At 40.4% G+C, this 23,484-nt stretch overlaps 1 protein-coding gene across 5 annotated transcripts in view; it reads right to left on the bottom strand.

Moving 5' to 3' along the window:
- POLD3 (DNA polymerase delta 3, accessory subunit) overlaps window positions 1–23,484 on the bottom strand; it is a 103,419-nt gene that overhangs the window by 32,130 nt on the left and 47,805 nt on the right. For 3 of the 5 annotated variants that reach the window (XM_012745085.3, XM_012745080.3, XM_012745084.3), the window contains exons 2-4: window positions 11,706–11,761; window positions 6,624–6,726; window positions 81–120 (exon numbers count right to left, since the gene is read on the bottom strand). In XM_012745085.3, the coding sequence (XP_012600539.1) occupies window positions 81–120; window positions 6,624–6,725 (142 nt within the window). In that variant the 5' untranslated portion in view covers window position 6,726; window positions 11,706–11,761. Of the gene's footprint in view, window positions 1–80; window positions 121–6,623; window positions 6,727–11,705; window positions 11,762–13,092; window positions 13,349–23,484 lie in introns of those variants that run through there. The other 2 variants (XM_012745081.2, XM_012745083.2) reach the window with 1 other exon arrangement.

The following is a 23,484-nucleotide window of genomic DNA, read 5'->3' as shown; positions in this document are numbered from 1 at the left end:
CAGATGTTAGGGGCAGATTTTTATTGAACCTACACTGATGCCATAAGAGGAAAAACTTGCTAAATCTCTAAAACACTTACCTTCCAATTTATCTTCTCTCACTACTGCAACCTTGTGGCACTATAACGAAATAACACTTCATTAGTGTTTAAAGTAGTACTTGCAATTTTAAAGTTTCACATATAATTGTGTTTGGATGTAAAATTAGGAAAACACTAGCTATTCCTTAAAATATATGTTACAGTTTAATAAAGTTGTACTAATTTTTTATTTGTTTACTTCAAAACGTCTCAATAAGGTAAGGAAAGTATTATAATATAGATTTCAATGCCACAATAAAAAACATACTGGCTGGCACGGTGGCTCACGCCTGTAATCCTAGCACTCTGGGAGACTGAGGCGGGAGGATCACTCAAGGTCAGGAGTTTGAGGCCAGCCTGAGCAAGAGTGAGACCCCATCTCTATTAAAAATAGAAAGAAATTAATTGGCCAACTAAAAATATATAGAAAAAATTAGCCGGGCATGGTCGCACATGCCTGTGATCCCAGCTACTCAGGAGGCTGAGGCAGAAGGAACGCCTGAGCCCAGGAGTTTGAGGTTGCTGTGAGCTAGGCTGACACCACGGCACTCTAGCCAGGGCAACAGAGTGAGACTCTGTCTCAAAAAAATAAATAAAAAACATAGCATCTGAAATCAGCAGAAGGAAAAGACTTTTGAGTGATTTAATGAGAATTACTACATAATCACATCGAACCAGATAAAAATTAGATCTGCCCTTCACACCATATACTAGAATTAATTCTAAATGGATCAGAGATTTAAATGTAAAAAATGAAAACATACATACACTAGAAGAAAACATTAAATTCTTTTATAACCTAAGAATTAGGGAGAGTTTCCTAAATATAATTTAATTTAAAATCTAGAAATAATTGAAATAACTCATAAAAACTAACAAATCAACAACTTTTGAGTGAAAAGAAACTTTAAGTACAAAGACAAATGATAAAGTGGAAAAAAAATCTGCAACTTACATCATAAAGCATTAACATACAGCTTCTAAAAATAACAAAGACTAACCACCCTTTAGAAAAATGGGCAAGATGAATGAACAGACAGTTTACACAATGCATATAGCCCTGAAAAACATAACATGTGCTGTGTGAGAACAGGCATCCTCATACATTGTTGGTGAGAATGAGAAATTGAGAGGTATTTCACAATACCCAACAAAGGTACATATACATTTACCCGTTGAGCAATCCTACTTCTAGGAATATACCTTAAAGAACACTAGCAAAAATATACAAAACACATATACACTGAACTATTCACTACAGCCCTACTTGAATAGCCAAAGACTGTAAATAACCCAAATAACTATCAATAAAGGAATGCTGAATGAGCTAAGGTATATCTATCAATGTAGCACTTGTGTGGCTATAATAAGGAATAAGGAATATTTCTATAATTGCTTTGGAGTGATGTTTAGGATCTACTGTTAAGCAAAAAAAAAAAGCAGAGTGCAAAACAAGTTGTACAGTTTGAAAACTTTTATCTAAGAAAGTGGGTAATATGAATATATATTTGCTTATATTATAAACATATACAACAACAAAAACAATGGAAAGAGAAGGCAAAGCCAATGCCTATAAGGAAAAGGAGGGAATCTTTACTGAAAGCAAAATAGAAAAACAAATTAAATATAACTAGATATTGAATCGGTGGCTTTACCAAAGTGGGGAATTATTTCAAGTGATTCTAAAACACAGGATGACTTTGCATCCTTAGTAGGACGTATCTTACAGGCAAAAAACTGCAAAGAAATCTTAAACTATATTTAGTAATCAAATTATTAGTAATAATATTGGTTTTGCTTTTCTAAACCTCATATATTTAACTAAGGTAAATACATATTATGTTAATGTTAGGAACAACCAAAATTTACAACATTAAGAGAAAAGAGCAATATAAAAATCAAAGAAGTTAAAAAAGAAGTGTAATCATAAATTTGAACTGGGAACATTAGTATGTTTTCATAATGTGTTTTCTCTTAAAAAAAAAACAAAAAAAAAAAACAAGCATACCTAAAAATGTCATTTTCATTGGTTTATTCAAGGGAAGAAAGAATGTCATGTTCTGCAAAACTGCACACTAAAAATTACAGAGCTTATTATAAAAATTATAGACCATTAGGAACTCACCACTCAAAACCTATGCAGCTTGGTAGTAAGAGCCCTAAAAACACCAATTTGTACCTTCCAAGAAAATTTGGACAGTTCAGACAGTTCAGTGTGGCTAAATGCTAACTCAGGGGATATATGAAAATGCATAAAAACAACAAGGTGAAAATGCCACCTGGTGCTAAAACAATGCAGCCCAGAGTGGAGCCCTGATTCAATGGATGCCTGGTAAGGTGGACATAAGGAGTAAGTTCAGCATCCACAAACCCAGAGTCTAGCAGGGGGCAAGTCCCCTGAGCATTTTAGCAGGTAAAGGAAAATATGGCTAGTTAATCAGAGAAAATTCTTCACAAGAAAGCCTCCAGCTAATAATACAGAAGGATTTAAACATTGTTATTTTGTAAAATCTAGTGAATTAATGATTAGGCAATAATACAGCTAAAATCATTAGATGAAAAGCTAATGGGGGGCCGGGCACGGTGGCTCATGTATGTTACCCCCTAGCACTCTGGGAGGCCAAGGCGGGAGGATGGGTCAAGGTCAGGAGTTCAAGACCAGCCCGAGTAAGAGTGAGACTCCGTCTCAACTAAAAACAGAAAGAAATTAATTGGCCAACTAAAATATATATATAGAAAAAATTAGCCGGGCATGGTGGCACATGCCTGTAGTCCCAGCTACTTGGGAGGCTGAGACAGAAGGATTGCTTGAACCCAGGAGTTTGAGGTTGCTATGTGTTGGAGGCAAGGACCCCTAAAGACCCTCAACTCCTCTATGACTCGTCCTACGCACGGCTTCGCCCTGGAAAATTCCTAGGACAAAAACAGCACCCCACCCTCCAGCTATAGCTCCGAGAAGAATGCATTCCATGACGTGCTGACCATAGAATTCTCCAGGGTGTGCTAACTGCAATTGTTCCCGACCAGGTTGGAGATGAGTAACCAGTCACAAACAGCTTCGATACCAATAAGACGCTGATTGGGGCTGATTAACCCAAACCCAAGACTCATCGTCACCCCACTCTATTTTTCTGTTTCTACTCCTTGTTTCTGTATGCTTATAAAACCTACTAAGTATCCAAGTAAAGTAGACCTTGACAACCCTTTGCTTGGTCTCGTTCCTTTCTCTCGCCCATCTCTTTCAGGCATGGTCCCCCTTGACCCCCACGAGTAACAGAAGGTCCCACGGGTCGGGACAGCTATGAGCTAGGCTGACGCTACGGCACTCTAGCCTGGGCAACACAGTGAGACTCTGTCTCACACACAAACACAAAAAAGCTAATGGGGAACACATAAAGGATAGGTCAGGTTGGCAGCCCTTCACATCACAAAAAGACAATCAACCAAATGTTTGTTACCTTGAAATTTTCAAATTCTCTGGAAGAATCTCTGGAATGAGATCTGAAGGAAGCTTTCACTTTCTGACTACTGTTAAACATTTTTTACAATCCCAATCATTGCAAAAATAAAATTTTTATATATATATTATTTTTTTTCTGAGACAGAATCTCACCGTGTTGCCCACACTAGACTGCAGTGGCGTCATCATAGCTCAGTGCAACTGCAAACTCCTGGCCTCAAGGGATTCTCCTGCCTCAGCCTTCTGAGTAGCTGTAATTACAGGCACACATCACCACACCCAGCTAATTTTTCAATTTTTGGTAGAAACAGGGTCTCACTCTTGCTTAGGCTCTCAAACACCTGGCTTCAAGCAATCCTCCTGCTTTGGCCTCCCAGAGTGCTAGGATTACAGGCATGAGCCACTGTGCCCAGCCAAAATTTTTATTTTTTAAAAACCCACATAAAGGCAGGGTGTGGTGGCTCACACCTGTAATCCTAGCACTCCGGGAGGCCAAGGCGGGAGCACTGCCCAAGGGCAAGAGTTCAAAACTAGCCTGAGCGAGACCCCGTCTATACTAAAAATACCAAGAAATTAATTGACCAACTAAAAACATATATACAAAAAATTAGCCGGCCATGGTGGAGTATGCCTGTAGTCCCAGCTACTCGGGAGGCTGAGGCAGTAGGATAGCTTGAGCCCAGGAGATTGAGGTTGCTGTGAGCTAGGCTGATGCCAAGGCACTCACTCTAGCCTGGGCAACAAGAATTTGAATAACAAAACCCGATATTATCCTTAAAAATTTGCCTTTCCTTAGGAGAACTATAAGGGAAAAAAAGCATGAGTAGGCATCTACATTTAGTTAATTCTACAGAGTTCCAAAGAGATTCCCAGTGAGGCTATCACCAGGAGGACAAGTCTAGAGTTCCAAAATCCTCAAAACCACTTCAACCACAGCAACCTCATTCTTAATTTATTGTATATATAGGATTCTGATTAAGACTGTGTTTGAAAAAGCCTTCTGCTGCTTTAAAAAAGATAGGCAGAATTTAAATGCCCTCTTAAATTTAGAAATAGAAGGCCCTCTATAAGCAAGCTATGGCTTAGAAGTTTTTAACTGATTATAGGTTACATATCATTTTAAAAACTGGTCTCAGAAAAACACACTGAGGAACACAATCTTAAGGCACTTTCAGTTGTATCCAAGAGTCCCCTGGACTTTGAAGACCAACCACAAAACAATCTAAGGATCCCAAATTATGAGCCCATGATAATGCAGCAATTGGAGTAAAAATCTACATTATATTAAAACATACATTCTTAACTTTGGATCCTATCCCAGAAGATCTATGAGCTCTCAAAATTTTATGAATGTCAACATATGCATTTTTCTTTCAGATTCTCAAAGGGATCAGTGACCAAAAAAAGAATACAAATCATTGTTTTAAAGGAACATAATTCCCAAGTAAAGACTTGACTATGATTAGATTGAAGGTGTTGACATAACTAAAGAAAGATAAAGAAGGTTAGTTAACCCTGGCAATACAAGAAAGTATGACATTCAGCTGTAAACTTTAACTGTATCCATTCAAGAGTCATATAGGGAGAGAATTCTGGAGGCAGGTTTATCTCTGAGAGTAATTGAATCAGGTCTGCTTAATTCTGTATTTCAGAGATATAATGGCATCTGATTCTATACTTCAAACACCCTGATTATCATTTGGCTTGTCAAATAGCTTGCCAACAAGGAAAGAATACGCTGGCTAGAGAATATAAGGATCTGATGCCCTTAGCAACTTTGTTTCTCCTTGTAAATCACTAAATTGACATTCTAGTTTAAAATCTCACATACTTGGGACTCTATTACTAAGAAAAAAAATCCAGTCACTATTTTGACAAAGCAGGGCTCTGAACCTATGATTCCAAGGGAAAGTCAAAGGGAAGAGGAAAATACACATTAGTGGATCTGAGAAGGGGCCCTGATCTTTGGACCAAGTCCCATGGGGCTCATGGTGGTAAAAACAAAAGAATCTTCAGATAGGTTGTTTGAAGGAAGTGACAACAGACGAGGTATGGCTTACTTTTGGGAGGAAGCTAGAGAGAGGGAATTATTAAAGTTCTCAGAGTTCAGTCTGGTGCAGGAAAAGGAATGAGATATTTCAGCAGAGCTTTGGTGCCTACCAAGGCATGAGAGCAGTACAATAATCCCTGTGCCCGAGAGGGACATGGAAGTAGCTAAGAGAAAGTCAGCACACTTGAGAAAGCTTTATGGTCAATATGATGAAAACACGGCAATGATCTGCATTGATGGATGGCCAGCCAGATGGGACTATAAAAAGAAGATGCAGAAGAAAGATGTTCTCAGCCCATGTGTGCATTAGCTCAACCCCTACCTTTCAGCCACTCAGACAGAGCTTACCAAAATGAATGCTCAAAATTAAAATGAAGTTTAGCTCAAAAAAGTAAAATATTTTGTGAACACTTGTGCTTGTGGCTTAAAATTTGAATAGGCAGTCTTCTAACGTCTTGTTGCCTAGGAAAACTGGGTGATAATGATAGTCTATGCATCATAGCCAACAACATTACCAAACTTCTCAGTTTTAGATTTAGTCTAAAAATCCAAAATAATCATCAACTTCAAGTAGCTTTTAAAACTTCCATAATACTGGCCAGGTGCGGGTGGCTCACGCCTGTAATCCTAGCACTCCGGGAGGCCGAGGCGGGCGGATCCCTTGAGGTCAGGAGTTCGAAACCAGCCTGAGCAAGAGTGAGACCCCCCATCTCTACTATAAATAGAAAGAAATTAATTGGCCAACTAATATATATAGAAAAAATTAGCCAGGCATGGTGGCGCATGCCTGTAGTCCCAGCTACTCGGGAGGCTGAGGCAGGAAGATTGCTTGAGCCCAGGAGTTTGAGGTTGCTGTGAGCTAGGCTGACGCCACAGCACTCACTCTAGCCTGGGCAACAGAGTGAGACTCTGTTTCAAAAAAAAAAAACAAACTTCCATAATACTGAATCTTGGTTGTTTTCTCTCCCCTGTATTATAACACTGTTTATAACTTAAAACCATTTAAGCTCATTATAAGATTCTGAGAACTTACAGAATGTCCATTCTGAATGAGACTGCCGGATACCAAATAGGTGACGTGCAGTTGAGCTCCCGAATTTTCCTTTCGCTTCCTTTCAACATAATCATACAGCATCCTATTCCAAAGAAAATAAGGCAAAGTAAGCCATTAGTAAGAGTTTTTACCTCATCAACTCTTAATTCATGACTTAAAAGTTACATATATGAAATATGATAGTCCATCAAATTTTCTAAACAACAGCATCTTTGCCTGGTTTATTGAGAACTAAAAAAGGATGGACTTTAGATAGAACATGAGGATTAGAGTCAATTTGAATTGAGGTGGCACCATAAGTAACTGAAATAAATCTATTAATAATAAAAGTCCAAGAGGGACTGAACCTGCATTAAAACAATGGCAATGATATATAGTAGATAGAACACTGAATCAAGAAGTTCAGCTGGGTGTAGTGGCTTTTGTGTGTAATCCCAGTGACTCAGGAGGCTGAAGCGGGAGAATCACTTGAGCCCAGGGTTCAAGATCAGACTAGGTAACACAGAGAGACCCAGCCTCTAAAAAATGAAAAAAAAATGAGCTGGGCATGGTGTGTGCCTGCGGTCCCAGCTATTTGAGAAGCTGAGGCAGGAAGACTGCCCAAGCCAGCAGTTCAAGGCTGCAGTGAACTATGATTGTGCCACTGCACTCCAACCTGGGTGACAGAGTGAGACCCCATTTCTTAAAAAAAAAAGAAAAAGTAGTTCAGTCACTGTCTATGTGATCCTGGATAAGTTAATTAATTTTTCTAGGTCTCTTAATATCCCAAAGTATAAAATGTACTGGATTAGTGATTTCCTTAACCTGGGATTCTGGTGGCCATCTATAAACCTCCACCCCTAAAGCTTCAGGGAATATTTTTGTGGTTTCATAGAAATAGAGAATAGAACCCTGGTTACAAGAAGCTAGGGTGGTTAGGAGGGAGAGGGCATGAGGGTGGAGATATGTTGGTCAAAGGATATATAATTATAGTTAGATAGAAGGAATAAATTCAAGAGATCTATCGTACAGTATGGTGACTAAAGTTAATGATGATATATTGTAATCTTGAAAAATGCAGACATAGTGGATGTTAAGTGTTCTTACCACAAAAATAACTATGTGAGCTAATGCATTTATTAATTAGCTAGATCTAACTATTCCACAATGTATATATACTTCAAAATATCATGCTGTTACACAATACATACAATTTATCTGTCAATTTGAAAAAAACCTTTGTAAAATAAAAATTTAAAAAATCATGTGCAACAAAAGAAAAAATAAATTGGATTTCATCAACAATAAAAAACTTTCATGCTTCAAAGGACACCATCAAGAAAGTACAAAGACAACACACAAAATAGGAGAAAATTCTTACAAATCATATATCTAACCAGGGTCTAATATTCAGAATACATAAAGAACTCTTTTTTTTTTTTTCTTTTGAGACAGAGTCTCGGTTTGTTTCCCAGGCTAGAGTGAGTGCCATAGATTCAGCCTAGCTCACAGCAACCTCAAACTCCTGGGCTCAAGCAATCCTGCTGCCTCAGCCTCCTAAGTAGCTGGGACTACAGGCATGCGCCACCATGCCTGGCTAATTTTTTCTATATATATTAGTTGGCCAATTATTTTCTTTCTATTTATAGTAGAGCCGGGGTCTCGCTCTTGCTCAGGCTGGTTTGGAACTCCTGACCTTGAGCAATCCGCCCGCCTTGGCCTCCCAGAATGCTAAGATTACAGGTGTGAGCCACAGCGCCCAGCCATAAAGAACTCTTAAAACTCAACAGTAAAAAATCAACCCAATGAAAAAAATGGGCAAAAGTTTTAAACAGATATTTCTCCAAAGAAGTTATATGATGATCATTAAGCATATAAAAAGATGCTGAATATCATTAGTAATTAGAGAAATGCAAAACAAAACCATGAGATATCACATCACATCCAGTGGATGGCTAAATTAAAAGACATAATAAAAAATGTTGATAACAGTGTAGAGAAATTGGAATCCTCATACATTACTGGGATTATAAAATAGTGTAACCATTTTGAAAAATTGTTCATCAGTTCCTCAAAATTTTAAATATAGAATTACCATATGACCTAGCAATTCCAATCCTATACATACCCAGGAGAACTGAAAACATGTGTACATTTATTTATAAACACTTGTACACAGATGTTCATAACAGCACCATTCATGACAGTCGAAATGTGTAAACAACCCAAATGTTAATCAATTAATTGACGAATAAACAAAATTTGGTATATCCATATGACAGGCTGAACAGTCCCCCCAAAAAGATACACTGAAGTACAGACCCCCAACAACTTAAAATGTGGCCTTATTTGGAAATAGGGTTATTGCAGACGTAATTAGTTAAGACAAATCATATGGGAGTAATCCAATGACTGGCATCCTTATAAGACAGCTATGTGAAGATATACACAGGGAGAATGCCATGTGATGAAGAAGGCAGAGATTGCAGTTATGCAGCTACAAGCCAAGAAATGCCAAAGATTGCCAGAAAACCACAAGAAGGTGGGAAGAGGTAAGGAAGGATTCTTTCCCATAGGTTTCAGAGAGAGCATGACCCTGCAAAAAAACCTGATTAGGGATTTTTAGCTTCCAAGACTGTAAGACAATAAATTGCTATTGTTTTCAGCCACCTAATTTGTAGCATTTTGTTATGGTAGCCCTAGGAAACTAATATACCATATAATGGAATATTATTTAGCCATAAAAAGAAATTAAGTACTGATATATGCTGTAACATTGAGAAACCTTGAAAACATTATGCTGAGAGAAAGAAACCAGACATACAAAACTGTATGTGATTCCATTTACATGAAATGTCCAGAATAGGCAAATCTATAGACAGAAAGATTAATGGCTGTCAGGCTTGAGGGAGTGGTTTTGGGGAGGGATGGTCAGTGACTGATTGATAATGGGTATCTGATTTCTTTTTGGGGTGATGAAAATGTTCTAAAACTGATTGTGGTAATGATAGCACAATTCCAGGAATATACTAAAAACCATTGAATTGTACACTTTAAATGGGTATATGGCACATGAATTACATATCAAAATATCCTTTTAAACAAGAATTATGAAAGAAATTAATAGAATGATATGACAAAGAGTTAGGAAAGTGTGGGGATAGTTGAAACAGAGGATTAGGCCAGGCTCCTTTTAAGAAGCAACATGTAACATATGAGCTGAAACCTGAAGGATAAGGGCAGCTAAAAGGGCATTCTAGGCAGAGGGTACAAAGATCCTAGAGTGAAAACAAGTTTCACATATTTGAAGAGAAAAGCAAATATGGCTAGAATATAAAAAGTGAGGTAGAAAGTGATATGGGATGAAGTTGACTAGATGGAGAGGAGCTAGACAGTGTGTTAATGCTATAAAAATTATAGTTAGATTGGGCATGGTGACTCACACCTGTAATTCCAGCACTTTGGAAGTCAAGGTGGGAGCATCACTTGGGCCTAGGAGTTCAAGACCAGCCTGGGCAACACAGTGAGACCTTTATCTCTACAAAACACACAAAAAAATTTTGCTGGGCTGTGGTGGCTATTCTAGCTACACCAAAGGCTGAGGCAGGAAGATCACTTGAGCCCAGAAGTTCAAGGTTACAGTGAGCTATGACTGCAGCACTGCACTCCAGCCTGAGCAACAGAGTGAGACCCTGTCTCAAAAAAAACAAAAAAAAACCCAGCCAGGTGTGGTGGATCATGCCTGTAATCCTAGCACTCTGGGAGGCTGAGGCGGAAGGACGGCTTGAGGTCAGGAGTTGGAGACCAGCCAGAGCAAGAGTGAGACCTTATCTCTACTAAAAATAGAAACAAAAAATTAGCCAGGTATAGTAGTGAGCACCTGTAATCCCAGCTACTCGGGAAGCTGAAGCAGGAGGATTACTTGAGCCCAGGAGTTTGAGGTCACTGTGAGCTAGGCTGATGCCAAGACTCTGTCTCAAAATTGCAGGCATCTTTATTTCATCTTTAGAGAACTCCAATCCTCAATATGCATCTTTCAGACCCAACAAGCTTATATACTAACAGTTGCTTCACTGTCTATTTAAATTCCATAACCACAACAATGACTCTTATATAGGTGTCCATTCGCAAAGTTACCTGGGTTTGGGCCAGGACTGGTCTTGGACAATCTCGGATAATCAAAACCAGTCCAAATCCATCTCTAGGCTAAGAATTTTAGGTCTTGAAAGCTTAAACATCACAGTCAAAATCAGACTCCTGGACCTATCTAATAATAACACAGATAAAATCAGATCAAACTATTCCAGAGATCTGGGACTTTCTAAGACTTGTGGAATGTTCTTATGACTCAAAGAAAGTTTCTATGACTCAAGAAATAGAGAAAAATCAGACCACCCTTAGGAATAAAACAAACTAAATGAGCATTTAACTCAATATATGTGTCCTCAGCCTGTTCACCAATTCTTCCCCTTGGGACACAGACAATATCTATACCTTTGCAGGTCAAAAAATTCTAAAGTTAATTCAAAGCTTGCCTTTTCCCTTTTGGCCTCAAGAGAGACCACAAGTTTCAGCAAGAAAAGGTGATATGGCAAAATTCAAGAAGGGCAATGATCTGTACCATCCTAAACACTCTTTTTAGTTTCACTTAAACAGTTCTTCCCATCTTGTACTGTCATACAGCTGTGTCAAACACCTGTTGACCTCATTTTGAAAGTATTTTAATAACACCCAGAGATGAGCCTAAGGAGCATATGTGAAAATGTAGTGAAGACGTACAAAACAAACATAAATCATGCAAACAGAACTGGCTAGCCCATTTAATCAATTTGAAGTAACAAAGCGATGTTAACCAGAGATGAAGGCTGCAAATAAATCCAGTAAATTTATCATCACACATTTGCGTACAAGTCCACCAATCTCCTAAATGAGACAAAAAGTAGTGAAAGATGGTAAAAACAGAATTCTTTCCCATTTACCCAGAAAACGGAAAATTAGTTCTAATCTAGAGGCTATCTGTAGAGTTAAAAACAAAGCAAAGCAAAAAATAAAAAACTCCAATATGATTAAAATTGGACTTACTGTTTGGCCTGGTTTACATGAACCCCTAGCGTATAGCTCAGCCATTTGTATGTCACCTGTAAGAAAGAATTTTAAAAATGTTTTATTACATGACTCCAGAGTGCAGATCAGTCCAAAGGGGCTATTCTAGATGATTATGCCTTATAAACTATAATAGATGCCACCCAAGTTTTGCCAAGAACTATCTATCTGAGCAGGCAGGACCAAGTTATTTATCTTACAAATGCTAATAAGTTTGTTTCACAGACTGATTAATGACAAAGAATCTAAAAAGGCAGACTGAATATACATAACAGAGAAATCTCTCATATTCCTCCCATTCCTTGTTTTACTTAGGCCCTTTCTTCACATTTTGTCTTTTTGGGGGGGCCACCACCAAAAGCTATTCTAAAACTCACCCAAAAGCTAGCTAATTTTGAAATGTATGACTCAAAAACTTCTAAGGAAAGCTGCAGCCATACAAACAGGTGGTGCATGGGTCAGGAAAAGAATGAATAAAGTGTATGAATATTTTGTCAGAAATTACACTGAGAACTACAGGTAACAAGGCTTCATCCTTCCTTGACCCAGTATGCCTGTGACTCTCTCATCTTTCAAAGTCTCTTCCAATGCTAAATGCTCAGCTTCCAGTAATTTGAAGACTTACATAGATTAGGCAGTGTAATGTAGCAGAAAGCATTAGTGGAAGGGCAGACCTACCTTCGAAAACTGCCTATCTCTTACTAACAGTAAATAAACAAATTATTTGGCCCCTCTGCTTCAATTTCCTCTTCTAGGGATATTACCATTGACCAGAGTGGGGTGTCGGTGGCGGGGGTCACTGTAAAGATTAAATGCAATAATGTGTATCCAAAATGCCTTGGCACACAGCAGGCACTCAATCATCACGGTCTGCAAAGTGCACCCACATCCATCGCCCCACTTAATCTTTACAACGCCCCTGTGGGCGGGTCAAGCCTCTATCCATGCTTGTATTTCCAGGGAGAGAAAACCGTGTGTCTGCAGGTTAAACAACTTGTCGCTTAACCTCGATACGACACAATTTCCTCAGCTGTAAACTTAGAGCTTTAAACGCCAACCACCTTGTAAGGTAGGTGTCGGGAAGCCTTAGAAATACTCTCAACCAACGCCCCCTCTCCCCGCCCAATCTCCGTGGCCCCTCCCCCGGGCACTGTTCTCAGCACGCCCACCCAAGGGACTCGGACTTGCGCGTGTCAGAGGACCTCCGCGGCAGGTCCTGGCTCGCCCTAGGGCACGAGGCATGGGGACCTGTCTCCCTCTGGCCAGCTCCCACGGGGCCACAAGCAGAGGGGTCAAGGCCCCCGCCGCCCTAGCCAGGCCCAGCACCCCAGTCACACGCCCGCGTTTCCCAGTCATATCTCCTCACGATCTTATTTTGGTCCGTGACGAACTCGTCTATATTTTCCAAATAAAACTGGTCCGCCATGGTGCTGCAGCGTTGGAACCCGCTGACTCTGAGCCCCTCTCTCAGCCACAGCCGCAGCTCCCGCCGGCGGGAAACGTCTTTGCTCCCTCCCACGTCCGGGGTCGTTTCCCACGGCAACGGAGGCAACGCGTTACGGCGGCCGTCCGAGGGTCAAACTAGTCACGGAGACGGCGCAGGCTGAAGTAGGCGGAACTAGTGGGAACTGCTGAAGGGAGGGGCTGGGAGGACCGGCTAGGTCGGGGAGAGTAGTTGGAGGCAAGGTTTCAGATTTCACTTCTGCCCCTAAACGACTGATCCTGACAAAACACCTCACCTGTAGGAGCCACAGCCTTTCCACCTGTAAATGGATAAACTAATCCTTGCCCTTTGATACCTTTCTTTATTCAGCAAATATTCATTACGTACCTATTGTATTCCAGGCGTTTCTTAGGCACTGGAGGCACAGCAGTGGACAATAAAGACGGAAAGACAGTAATCCCCTCTTATCCGCGGGGTGGGAGGGGATACGTTTTAAGAGCCCCTATCAGATACCTGAAGCCACGGATAGTATGGGACCCGACATTCACAGTTGACCTTGAACACCACGGGTTTCCACTTCATGGGTCCACTTGCACGCAGGTTTTTTCCAACCAAATGCGATTGATACTGTAGGATGCGAAACCCCAGTATAGGGAGGGCTGACTTTTCCTATATGCAAGGTCCTAAGGGCAAACTGGGGGACTTGAATATGCAGGGATTTAGGTATACCAAAGCAGGACTGTAGTTATGTTTTTTTTCCTTTGTGTACATACCTATGATAAAGTTTAATTTATAAATTAGTCACAATAAGAGATTAACAATAGCAACTGATAATAAAATAGAACAATCATAACAATATAGTCTAATAATAGTAAATGTGGTCTCCCCAAATTTCTTATCGTATGTAATATTTTCCTACTACGGTTGACCTCAGGTGACTGAAGCGCAGATTAGGAGGGACTACTAAAATAAGTAATTTTTAGGGACTACTAAAACAAGTAATTTTAGTAGTGGTGTCTGCTGGGGTAAAGTGCTGCCTGTTAAAATCCCGGAGAATTGAGAAATTAGGGAAGGTTCTCCAGAGGCGATAAAAGAGAGGTAGTGTTTCGGATAGAGACAGGATATTTGCTAGGAATAGAAAAGAGTTCAATATAGCTGGAATGTGGAGAGAAGAAGACAATGAGGAGAGATGAGACCGGAGAAACAGAAACCAAATCACGCTGTACCTAAGAGGCTGTCTGAAGAGGCGCATGAACTTTATTCTCAGGAAAACTTTAAGTATTCAACAAAAATTTCTATTATTAGACAAAAAACCCTTCATAATTGACTTCACCATATGCCAGTGTAGTTCGGTACAACAGCATATAGAGGGTAAGCAAGCAGACTCTAAGTTAGACTACCTGTATTTGAGTTCTGGTTTGGCTAATTGTTGTGTGACTTTGGGTAAGTTATTTAACCACTGGGAGCCTGTTTCCTCATCTATAAAATGAGGATAATAATAATACTCACTTCAAAGGTTTGTTGCAACATGCATTCATTCAAGTCATAGTTAGCAGAAGCCTACTAGGAAGAGCCAGACACCGTAGTGCTGGGACTACAGCTGTGATCAATAATACACAGTGCCTGTTCACATGTAACTTACATTCTTGTGGAGATACAGTGAAGCATAGTAGTGGCTTAAATTGGGTAGTGATACTGGAAATTGAGAGAACTGAGTGATTGGAGTTTTCTTTTAGAGTTCACAAAACCTGTTGATGAATTAGAGGAGTGGAGTGTGGAAAAAACAGGAATCAAGGAAAATACCTAGATTTAGGTAAGTGGTGATGCCCTTGACTGAGAGGTGAAAGACTGGGTGCAGATGAATCAAATTTGGCCAGAGTTATAAATTAGATAACATACATAAAGCCCTCATGCTGTGCCTGCACACAATAAAGTCAGAAATAGTTGGCTACTACATTATATACCAGGCACACTGTACTTGGTGCTTTGAGAGTGATACTTCATTTAGTCCTCATAGCAATACTGCAAATGGATTGTGTTGTGAGAGTTTTAGAGAGTGGATTGCTGAGGCTCAGAGAGAAGAAGTATAATATAACTGATTTTCCAGGGTCACAGGGTTATTAAATGGTTGTACTGGAATCAGAATTTAGGTCTTTTGTCATTGCTCCACAGGAGTGGGGAATAAGATAATTGACCAGAGAAGAGTCTTGATACTACCCTCCTGCCAAAAAGGAGCAGATGATAATACTGTATAGAGTACCCAGCCCAAACCAGTCCTAGATATGCCAATATTAAGAGTCGCATGACTTTTAGAAGCCAGCTTAGTGGTTACCCTTGGGAGAGTAGGAACTGAAAGGAATATGAGGAGGCTTCTTGATCTGGGTACTGATATGTAGGTATATTGAATTTGTGAAAATGATCTGAGTTGTACGCTTCTGATATGTACATATAGTTCTCTATATGGATGTTTACATTAACCAAAAGTTTAAAGGACTTGATTATTTGAGGAAATCTTATTTTATTTTATTTTATTTTAAATATTCTTCAATCCTCTGAAAGGAATCTTAACTGTGGTGTCAAGCCTCCTCAAATCAGGAAAATAGAAAATAGGCAGCAGTATTAGAAATAATGGGTTTAGTCTTAACTTCGGACAAAATAAAGAAGATTCTGGGAAGAAGGGATAACAGGCAAAAAAGGACCACAGGCAAGGCAGTGATGAGATTATCAAATGGGTTGGGATAATGGGACCAGAAAGGAATGAGCACATCTTAGCACAGGAGCAGGTAGGCTAGGGGTTGTGTGTGTACAATAAGGGTTGGGGAGATGGAGGGGGAAAAAAGGGATAGTTTTTCTGTTTCTGTGCCTGAGGCCTACCCAGCTTGGGTATTTGTATGTTCAGGGAAGGGTGGTTGAATGGAAAGCATGTGGGCTTGGGAAACAATTTTTCTTTTAAAAAATAAGTAAGCAAACAAAAACCTGTGTTTGAATCCCAGCTTTATCACTTCCTAGATGTGTGGCAAATCATTTAATCTCTGTAGTTTTCAATTTCATCATCTTAAAAGATGGACATAATGTCCAGTGGTGTGCAGTGAAAGAAAGCCCTGATTTGTAGTGGTTGCCAACTTCTGTGTTATAAATACTCCACATAGCAGATTTCAAGCTATAGATATTGATGTCATCAAATGCAGAGTTAGGAAGAAATGTACAGTATCAGACCATTACTTCCACTGTCAGGGTTGATTTTTCAGGGGTGTTGTCCTGGAGCAGGGCCAGTGCAACAAAGTGATGACAGACACGTAGCACTTCTACACAAACAGCTTTTATTGCAGGCTTTTCAGCATACAAAGTGAAAGTACATTTCCTGAGGGGAAGTGAGTCTGTCTCTGGGAGTGGGGAAGACCCTGAGGTTTTACCACACTTCTACTCTTATGTCTACACCTTATGATGTGCTAAATGGTAGGTGTAATAGTCATTATTTTCCTGGGAAAAGGTGGAGAGTTCTTAGAGCTAAGGGCCCTTGCCAATTTTATCCTTATAGGGTAACTTACAGGGGTTGTCATGACATTTGTAAATTGTCATGGTGCTAGTGGGTGTGATTTTTACTATGCTAATGTATAATGCCTTACCAGAGGTCACAAAGGTTACCTCTGGACATGAGCTCCTAGTTTCTCTGTATGCTTCTAGCTGTGAAAAGTCCCTAACCTCAAGTTCCTGCTGTTGCGGGTTTGGTTCTAAATGCTCAGTGGCCTCCTCATTTCTGCCCCCTTATTATTTTCCTGTGGTTAGTGCTGCCAGCCTGCACCTGTCCCTAACACTACCACAGATACAATAAATATAAATAACCTTAAGGGCATAGATAGTAATAAAATGTAGTAAAACACTTAGGAAGTGATGAAATTTGAATATTTATTGTCTTTGTCTTACTGAAAAGACAAATCAGATCAGCTATAAGGAAAGAACATCCAATTGGTAAGGCATTCAAGTTTTTTCTTATTCTTTGGACAAAGAATGGAGAAGGGTGAGCTTGTGCTCTAAAGGTGTCTTCTCCCTAAGCAAAGGGAGATGTGGGAGTTTTTAAAAAGGTATGGGACAGAGGAAGTATGTAAACATATACAGGGTAGAGTTTAGGATGCACAGACATAGTTTACATACATGTTTCTTATATATCACATGTATAGAAAATCATCGATTCTCACTTGAGAGAGTGGTTTTTAAATTATTTAAACATAATAAAGATTGCCTGCTGGGATTTGCTCTGGCCTTCTGCAGGTCTAGACTTCTGACATCAGGCAAGAGAGGTCACATGGCTGTTTATAACATTTGGGCCACCTGGTGTCCTTGAACAGCTGTGCTTCTAAATGATAACTACTAAAAAGAATTGTTAAAAACAAACAAAAAACTGTTAAGGTTTTTTCAACTGCTTTGTCAGGCTATCCCAGTGACATTTGTTTTTAACATAATTTATTTGATTGTAAATTTGTATACTTTTTAGTAACGGCTCTGTTTAAAACTGACTTTCTGAAAATTTAACATTCAGCTGTCACAAGCAAGTACCAGCCAGCTGTCACACACTACTGTAAATATTAATATTAAATTTCTCCACCTTGCTTGATTTAAGGGGTTGAAAGTAACATGTTCTGTGCCTCAAAGATAGCTAAGTGCTCCATAAATGGTAACTATTATTATATAACAAACACTTATATTCCACTAACTATGTGCCAGACTCTATTCCAAGTGCTTTACAAATGTTAAACCATCTAAGCTCCATAACAACCCTAAAGTAAGACATGTTATTATCCACTTTTCTCAGATAAATAAACGTTGGCACAGAGAGGTTAAATAACTTGTTCAAGGTCACATTACAGAGCCAAGATTGTAAACTAGGCAGTCTAGCGGCAGCATCCATGATCTTAAACACTATGTTTTGCTGTCTCATTATTAGTTTACAACTGCATATAGAAAACCAATAAGCATAGTGAACTCTAATACAGTGTATTGCAGAACTTAGGAATCCCTGTGCACATCCGTCAAATGAGAATTGTTTTCAGTAGAAACCAAGTAACAATGGGATATGTTGAGCATCTACATGATGTAGGAACATTAGAGTCCAGGCAGACAGAAGTTAAATCTTGGAAGTTTTCAAGTCAGGAGTTAGGGTTAAGGGAAGGTCGGGGGTATATGTGGATCTATGATTAGGTTCAGAAGAAAACTACAGCAGGCAAATGCCAGTCAATAAGCCTAGGACTGTGTCCAGGAGATTAGTGTTTTATCTAGGTAATGCCTGAAGGCTTAGTTTTAGGGTCAAAAGTAAATCAGAAAAGAGGATTCCTCTGTACTTTTACTCCCATAAACGACAGATGAAGATAGTCTTTTCACTCATGTACATTGCTCAGATAATAATTATCATTTCTAGAGCACCTACCATGTCACGGGTACCTCACATAGTGACTCATTTCGTCCTTAAACAATCCTGTTAGATTCTATTATCCCTTCACCAAAAAAGGGCCTAGATTTGAGATCAATGTTGTGTTAATGGGAAGAGTGGATAGGAAACAACTCCATATAGGTTCTAAGACAAAGTTTCCTTAAAGCAAATAACCAAGTAGAATTTTAGAACTAGCCTCATCCTAATATAATAATAATGACAACAACAACAACAATAAGACTAGTGTTAGGTTCACCTGTGCGGATGTTTCCTGGTCCCCCGTTCCCGGTATCAAGAATGTGTACTGGTACCAAGTGGAGCCAATGAGCGAGTGATCACACAGAGCAAATTAATATAGTTTATCACATAAAAGATAGAAAGAAAGTAAAGGAAGCTTACATAAAGGGAAAATACGTTCCAGAGAGAGTGGAACAGGTCAGTCTCCCCAGTGGATATTGAGGAGACTGAACACATGTTGCCTGTTACAAGCCCACTCGTTTGTCCCGCCTTTCCTCTGGGAGGGTTGGTTGCCATTTCCTGCCTTTGGGGGTGATTGACAAGTTGGTGTTATCACATGACAGGTTACATAACAAGGTAGGTTATATAACAGTTCCCCTTTCTGCACATGTGTCTTCTAGAATTCTCCATGAAGCTCCACCCATGTTATGCTAATTAGATGGTAATAAATTCTACCTCAGTTAAAGGTTACTAGGAACTTTTTACTGTGTATGTTCCCACCAAGGAACAGTTCCTAGCCACAGTTTGGTTCCTAGCTACAGTTCAGTTCCTGCTATCTGCCCTTAGCCACCTCATTGCCACCTGTTCACCCTCCACCAAACCTAACACTAGCATTTATAGGTTCTCAATGAGTATTTATTGACTTAAATGCAAAATGCAATTACACTAAAGACATATTTAAGGGAAAAAACACTAATTTAAGAAACAAGGAGATCTGAGATAGTGTGTAGGTACCATGTCTTTTACTTAAATATTCAGATTTAATCTTCAAAATAATCTATTAAGTACTTTTTTTTTTTTTTTTTTTTTGAGACAGAGTCTCGCTTTGTTGCCCAGGCTAGAGTGAGTGCTGTGGCGTCAGCCTAGCTCACAGCAACCTCAAACTCCTGGGCTCAAGCGATCCTACTGCCTCAGCCTCCCAAGTAGCTGGGACTACAGGCATGCACCACCATGCCTGGCTCATTTTTTCTCTATATATTAGTTGGCCAATTAATTTCTATTTATAGTAGAGACGGGGTCTCCCTCAGGCTGGTTTCGAACTCTTGACCTGGAGCAATCCGCCTGCCTTGGCCTCCCAGAGTGCTAGGATTACAGGCGTGAGCCACCACACCCAGCCTAAATATTATTACTTACCTTCTATTATCCCTATTTTATAGATACCACATAGCTTAAATTATTATCCCTATTGTACAGATAAAGAAACTGGAGCTCAGAGAAGTTAAGTAATTTGTCTCAAACCATGTAGGTAGTAAGTGGTGGGGATGTGTTTCCAGCCCGAGTGTGCCCAAAAGCCTTGTTCTTAACACTGTGCTTGTCTTTAGGTGATAGCATTTGGCTGCTTTTTGTGTTCTTCTTTATATACTTTTTTCTTTATATGTGTTTGAATTTTTACAGGAGTCTTTCTTTTTTTTTTAACTTTTTTTTCGAGACAGAGTCTCAAAACCTCACTCCCTATTCCTTAAGGATGAAGCTTAACATAGGTACCACATGTTGTGAACAAGAGCAGTTCTCCAGAAACCAGAACAATCAATCAGCCAAAGTATTTGCTAACCAAAGGAGACGCCAGACAAAACTGTTGGGGACGTTGGTGTCAGGTGACACCAGCAGTGGGAGCCATAGAATTAAGACTCCTCAGCCTCCATGCCTCAAAAAAGAACCTAAGGTTGTTGTCAGAAGGCTGATCTCTTCTTTCTTCTTCATCTCAATTCATTGCATTTCATCCCAGAAATGATTGGAATCAGAGGGCCTAATAATTCCAATAGGGCATGGAGTGGGAAATCTAAACAGGGCTCAATATTGAAGTGGGGTGAGGAGCAATAAACCTACATGCAGGCAGGATCCCCAGATTCAGAATGCGGAAAGGGGGCAACACTCTTGCCAGGAAAGGAGGCCCATAATAGCAATTCAGGAACCCCACCAGCTAGCTGGGCTTCAGGCTGCCACAGGTTTCTTGGGGATGACATTCCAGGCAGGGTAACAGGTCAGAACCAGGGAGTACAAGATTAAAAAGTCCACAGTCCTGGGGGCCCAGGAGCCCAGGAGCCCAGGAGCCCAGGAGCCCAGGAGCCCAGGACTTACTGACAATAATGTATTTAGTAATTAGATCATCCATTCATTTATTCACTCAACAAACAATGCTAAAGGCCTCCTATATACCAGGCCCCGTGGGACTAATGGGGACACAGCATAGTCTTCATTTCTGGGAGTCTACAGTCTGTGGAGAGTAAAGAGCAATACAGTGTGAGAGAAATTCACAAAGTCCCACGGGAATCTTCAGGAGGCAGATAACCCAGCCTGAAGAGGAAATATGGGAAAAACTTTGGACTTGGGTATCCAGGGCTAGACACGGGGTAATCCCTCCTTTCACATTAGGCAACATATGTAAGAAAGGAAATCAGAGTGCTGTCTTTATTATAGCTTTTAACAATACATAACAAGCCTGTATTTCCTCTTTTAAAAAGTTGTTTTAGGCTGGGCGTGGTGGCTCACACCTGTAATCCTAGCACTCTGGGAGGCCAAGGCAGGCGGATAACTCGAGGTCAGGAGTTCGAGATCAGCCTGAGCAAGAGTGAGACACTCCCCGCCCCCCGTCTCTACTAAAAATGGAAAAATTAGCCAGGTGTCTTGGCGTGTGCCTGTTGTTCCAGCTACTGGGGAGGCTGAGGCACAAGGATCACTTGAGCCCAGGAGCTGAAGGTTACAGTGAGCTATGATGACACCACTGCACTCTACCTGGGGCAACAGAGTGAGACTCTGTCTCAAAATAAATGAATAAATAATTAATTGAAAAAAATTAAAAAGTCATTTTATGGGAACACGTGTATCTTACATAGACTGTCTTATGGAATGCACAGCTGCCAAGGCCAGGACACCTCAACCTTCCTGACAGCGGGCAAGGCAAGAGCCAAGGACCTTGAGATAAGCATTAGGTGTTTGTTCTAAAACCTTATCAGCTCTATAAAAAATCTATATAAAATCCCTCAGGTACAAAAACTGAGTGAGCCAAGAGGACGCCCAGACATAGTTCCTGTGTCTCACACCTACACCACCCCGCCCTGTCCCCAGCCACGCTCACACCCCAGCTGGTTTATTCCTCAGCTCGATTGCCAGAGGTTCACAGTTCTACCTTTGTTGCCTCAGACGTTCAGAAAAACAGCAGGAGGACACTACCCATGTCTTGTATATTTTTTTCCTTTCTCCCTTGCCTTGGGGGCTGGGAGGGTACTTTGGAGTAGTGACGGTAGAAGTGAAGATAATTGGAAACTGGTTATGAGAAGTTTTGCCTTAACCACCTCATTTTTGAATTTTTAAAGTGTGTGTGTGGAGGTGGGAGGTTGCCATTCAGGGTTAAAAAGAAGCATATGATCGATCCATTTCTCAAAAACCATTGCTTTCTGGTCCCCAAACGCTGCTGGTCAAGAAGACATCCTGAGGAAATGCCGGGCAGGCTCAGATTTAGCGTTGAATAAAGAAAGGCAAAGGCCATTCCAGACACGGTCCTGATGGGGTGGGCTGTTCTCTCTGCCCCTTGTCTCCCTCTTGACACCACTCCTTCTTTCTGTATGACTGCTCTGTTTTCTTCTTTGCCTTAACCACAGTTTCTACTTCCTCATGATTTTAGTTTAAACACAGCTGCAGTTGCCATGGTTCATCTCTACCACTACACCCAGCCTTGGCCCCATCAATAACTACAGATTTTCTCAACACTTCCCCCATTTTGTAATTCCTAAATGTTAGAACCTGATTTTCTTAACCAATTTCAGTTTTTGTTTTTTTTCTTTTAAATCTCATATTATCAAAATCTTTTTCAGGGTACTAAGCAACCAGTGGGCAGGTTCCTCTTGGACAAATGCTCATTCATTCATTCCACTATTGTTCATTGAGTTTTTTCTATGAGCTCAGTATACATATGAGATACAGTAGAACACAGAGACATATGGCCCTGGTTGGAGAAAAGTAAGCTAACAGACAGTTAAAAGATCATGTTATAAGAGAGGAAATGAGCAGGGTGCACCCAACTGGAGACGTCTAGTAGGCTGTGGGCTGTGCCTATGCTCAGATGCAGGCTTAGATTGGGGATGCACAATTTACAGATGGTAACTGCGGCTACCACAGGGCGAGGGCAGGTGGATTAGATCACCCAGGGACAGAGCTGAAGGCAGAACCCAGGAACACCAGCAGTTACAGGACAAGCAAAAGAGGAAAGGCTTTAAAAGGGAACTGAGAGGGAGAAGGAGCACTGGGGTGGGCTCAGTGTGGAGACAAAATAAGTGAGTTTGAAAGAGGGGATTACCGACAGCATCAAATGCCTCCCCGCAATAGCACAGGGTATGGATTGAGACGAATGCTTTGGATGTGGCCTCCGTTGGCCAGAGGATCGAGAGGCACAAAAGCCTGGGTTCGGTACATTAAGGACTGAGGAAGAATGAGAAGAACTGAAGCTAAAGGGTGAAGACAACTCTGGCCAGTTCCTCATGTGGAAATGGGGAAGTAGGTGGGGGTGTAGATGGCCATGAGCTTCATAATTCGTCTGCCTCAACAACAAGGCTGGAGATGGTGGTGGGCATTTGTCCTAGAAAAGCTATGACAGGCTCTGCAGGGTCTCCTCCATCTAGAACATCCTCGGTGAGGGATGCCTGACTGCAGGAACC

Source organism: Microcebus murinus, chromosome 4, assembly GCF_040939455.1.
Source record: "Microcebus murinus isolate Inina chromosome 4, M.murinus_Inina_mat1.0, whole genome shotgun sequence".
NCBI lineage: Eukaryota > Metazoa > Chordata > Mammalia > Primates > Cheirogaleidae > Microcebus > Microcebus murinus.
This window is presented reverse-complemented; position numbering and strand designations above follow the sequence as displayed.